Genomic DNA, 3,186 nt, shown 5'->3' with positions numbered 1-3,186 from the left:
CGTGGCAGCGGCGGAGGCGGTGAGGGCTTCTGGAAGCAGCAGCGGCGGCGCTGGGACGTGTCCCTAGGGTATAGATACCCTAGGGTTTCCTCTGGCAAATGGTAGACCGTTGGATCAAACCAGATCCAACGGTTGAGATTGAAGATGGCGGCTGGCTAGATTAGGGTTAGGAAACCCTAACTGGAAACCCAAATATTTAGGGTTTATGGTTGGATTTGGACCGATTCTAGTTGGTTTGTAACTGGGCCGGTCCAATTGTAATTGGGCCTGTAATTATTATTTTTTAATATATTTAATAATAATAATGATAATAATAATAATAATAATAATAATAATAATAATATTAATAATAATAATATGGATAAAAAAAATTTAGTATCTTCACAACTATCGGTATGAATAACTATTTGATCGAGTCGAGTTTTGTTCATCACATACTTATCTTTTTACATATGTAGGATGTGATATATCATAGGATCCTAAAATTTTAGGGCCCCATACTTAAGAAAAAAATCTGCTAATAAAAAATATCTTTCCAAAAAATTTTCTATCATTCTTTTATTAATTATCATGATAAGATTAAAAAAGTTCTTTTAATTTTTTTCATTTATTATATGAATAAATGAATTATCATCCTTTCTTCCTAAAAAAATACAATAAATGAATTGTAATCAACCACTAAAATTATAATTTCTAACGAGAAAAAATATATTTTTGGGTCTTATTTTAAAAGCCTCGTTTTATAATTTTGTTTTATTATAAAATAATATAAGAACTTATTTTAAAGAGTAGCACAAGAGCTCTAATTTTTGGATGCGTGTTCATCACTAAGCAGCTGTGAAAGGTGGCATCTAGCAAGTGTAGAGTTCAAAAACTAAATCAAGCAACTGTTAGCCCCACAACTGACCTTGACACTGCAATAATGTAATGCACAATTACAGATTTTCTCCATCTATAAATACAGGCTCTAAGAGAAGAGCTTCCAATTTAATCTGATTACATAAGATTTTTTATACCAGTATTCATTTCTGTTTCATGGCTCCGGTGTCTAGTTTTCCGATTAAAGTCGGGCATATCGACGATGTCCAAGAACTAAACAAGGCTAAACAAACCACAGTTCCTGAAAGATTTGTCCAAGACATGGCTGATAGGCCGAAACTTACTGCAAATCTATCATCGTCTACTGACATTCCCATCATAGATCTTTCTAAGCTCATGAAAGGAGACACAGATGAACACTTCAGTGAAGTTATGAAGCTCAAAACTGCCTGTGAAGAATGGGGATTTTTTCAGGTGCTAAAAATGCGTAATTTTCATGCTAGATGTCTTTGTGAAAAATAATTATGCAACCTATGAATGCATTTCAGGTGCTGAATCATGGGGTTGATCTGAATGTTCTTGAAAACATGGAAAAACTAGCAAAAGATTTCTTCATGTTACCTTTACATGAGAAACAGAAGTATCCGATGGCACCGGGGACGGTTCAGGGCTACGGTCAAGCTTTCGTGTTCTCAGAGAACCAGAAGTTGGATTGGTGCAATATGTTTGCTCTTGGTGTTGAGCCACCTTGTATAAGGAACCCGAAACTCTGGCCATCGAGTCCGGCTAACTTCAGGTAATCACAGATAAGACCATGTATGAACCTTGAAGTAAAGACGTAACACCTTTCTAAATCTTTTTTCCTTTTCAGAGAAATTTTAGAAATGTATTCAAGAGAAATCAGAGAACTCTGCAAGGTTATTCTGCAATATATAGCAGTGAGCCTTGGATTAAAAGGGGAGATTTTCGAAGAAATGTTCGGAGTAGCTGTTCAAGCAGTAAGGATGAACTACTACCCTCCATGTTCGAGACCAGACCTTGTTTTAGGCCTTAGTCCACATTCAGATGGAAGTGCCCTTACAGTATTGCAGCAGGGCAAAGAGAGCACAGTTGGTCTTCAAATCCTCAAGGACCAAACATGGTTACCTGTTCAGCCTGTTCCGAATGCACTCGTGGTCAACATCGGTGACAGTTTAGAAGTAAGAAACTCGGATCCCAGACTGCGGTTCCGGCTCATATTCACCTGTTATGAACAATGTTCAAATCTCAGTTTTGAAATTTATTTTGTACAGGTTCTTACAAATGGAAAATACAAGAGCGTGGAGCATAGAGCAGTAACTCACAAAGAAAATGACCGCCTTTCCATCGTCACTTTCTATGCTCCGAGCTACGACATCGAACTCAGTCCGATGCCAGAACTGGTGGATGAGAAGAATCCATGCAGATACAGAAGATACAATCATGGAGAGTACAATAAACATTACGTAACCAACAAGTTGCAAGGCAAAAGAACCCTGGATTTGCAAAGATCCAATCCAATACATCAAATTAACAAGGGCTCCACTTTGGTCTCCCCACTTAGATAACTACTTGTGCTATTTAGATGTCTCTTCTGTAACAAAGTTTCTCTCATGTGCATATCAGCTTATGGAAGCTTGTGGGGTCTTTGCTTTGTAAAGCTTTCTTGTCACACTATGTTTTGTCTACACACCTTGCTCGAAAACAATAATGACTTCGGTATCTAAAGAAAAAAAATACCCGAACTTTATTTCCGTCGAACAAAGTAATGCGGTCACGTAAGAGACTTAACATTGATCAACTGTCACATCAGCATTTCGTGTAACAATGTTAGTCCACTAGAGTAATCTCTAATAATGGAATACAAGTTCAAATACATGATCAAAAGTGTATAATCAGGATCAAGTTATGAAAACAACCATAATAACTAAAGCAGAAAAAAAAGGCCACTTTTACTGTTTTCTCTCATCAGATTCCTAATGAGCAAAGAAACAAGGGAAACCATAGCTGTGAAGGAATCAAACAACAAATCTAACACGACAACATGGGGTCTTCCATTGTTCAAGGGAAAAGAGTAACCTTTTTTTATTAGTAGAAAAGACAGGAGAGCCCACACACAATAATTTTTATATGCAACTATTTCTAGCAAGTTGTGGTGGATGACTTCTAAGCTGAAGTGACACAGTTTCTAACACCAAAATAGAGCACAAAGCAGAATGCACATTACACATTCATATGACATATGATGTGAGGTAGGCTGACAAAGCTTGTAGGCATAGTTAAGAAGCAGTGAAGAGTGAAGACTAAGCACAAATCTCCGTCAACCGGAATTCGAATCGGTTAGTTCGT

At 37.1% G+C, this 3,186-nt stretch overlaps 1 protein-coding gene across 1 annotated transcript; it reads left to right on the top strand.

Annotated features, from left to right (window-relative positions):
* The first annotated feature begins 1,011 nt into the window (after nt 1-1,011).
* On the top strand, nt 1,012-2,492 carry LOC120156866 (protein SRG1-like). Its single transcript, XM_039168165.1, has 4 exons — nt 1,012-1,293; nt 1,368-1,615; nt 1,691-2,018; nt 2,112-2,492. The coding sequence occupies exons 1-4, from the start codon at nt 1,036-1,038 to the stop codon at nt 2,403-2,405; spliced, it is 1,128 nt and encodes a 375-aa protein (XP_039024096.1). The 5' UTR covers nt 1,012-1,035; the 3' UTR covers nt 2,406-2,492.
* Nucleotides 2,493-3,186: the final 694 nt, after the last annotated feature.

Source organism: Hibiscus syriacus, unplaced genomic scaffold (assembly GCF_006381635.1).
Source record: "Hibiscus syriacus cultivar Baekdansim isolate YM2019G1 unplaced genomic scaffold, ASM638163v2 tig00000218_pilon, whole genome shotgun sequence".
NCBI classification, from domain to species: Eukaryota; Viridiplantae; Streptophyta; class Magnoliopsida; order Malvales; family Malvaceae; genus Hibiscus; species Hibiscus syriacus.
Note: the sequence above shows the minus strand (reverse complement) of the source record. Positions and strands in the feature narration are given on the sequence as shown.

Excerpts from the sequence above, each read along its gene's own strand:
- LOC120156866 (XM_039168165.1), top strand. The coding sequence starts at position 1,036 with ATGGCTCCGGTGTCTAGTTTTCCGATTAAAGTCGGGCATATCGACGAT. Across the intron at positions 1,616-1,690 it reads TCGAGTCCGGCTAACTTCAG|AGAAATTTTAGAAATGTATT; the intron begins GTAATCACAGAT and ends TTTCCTTTTCAG. Across the intron at positions 2,019-2,111 it reads ACATCGGTGACAGTTTAGAA|GTTCTTACAAATGGAAAATA; the intron begins GTAAGAAACTCG and ends TATTTTGTACAG.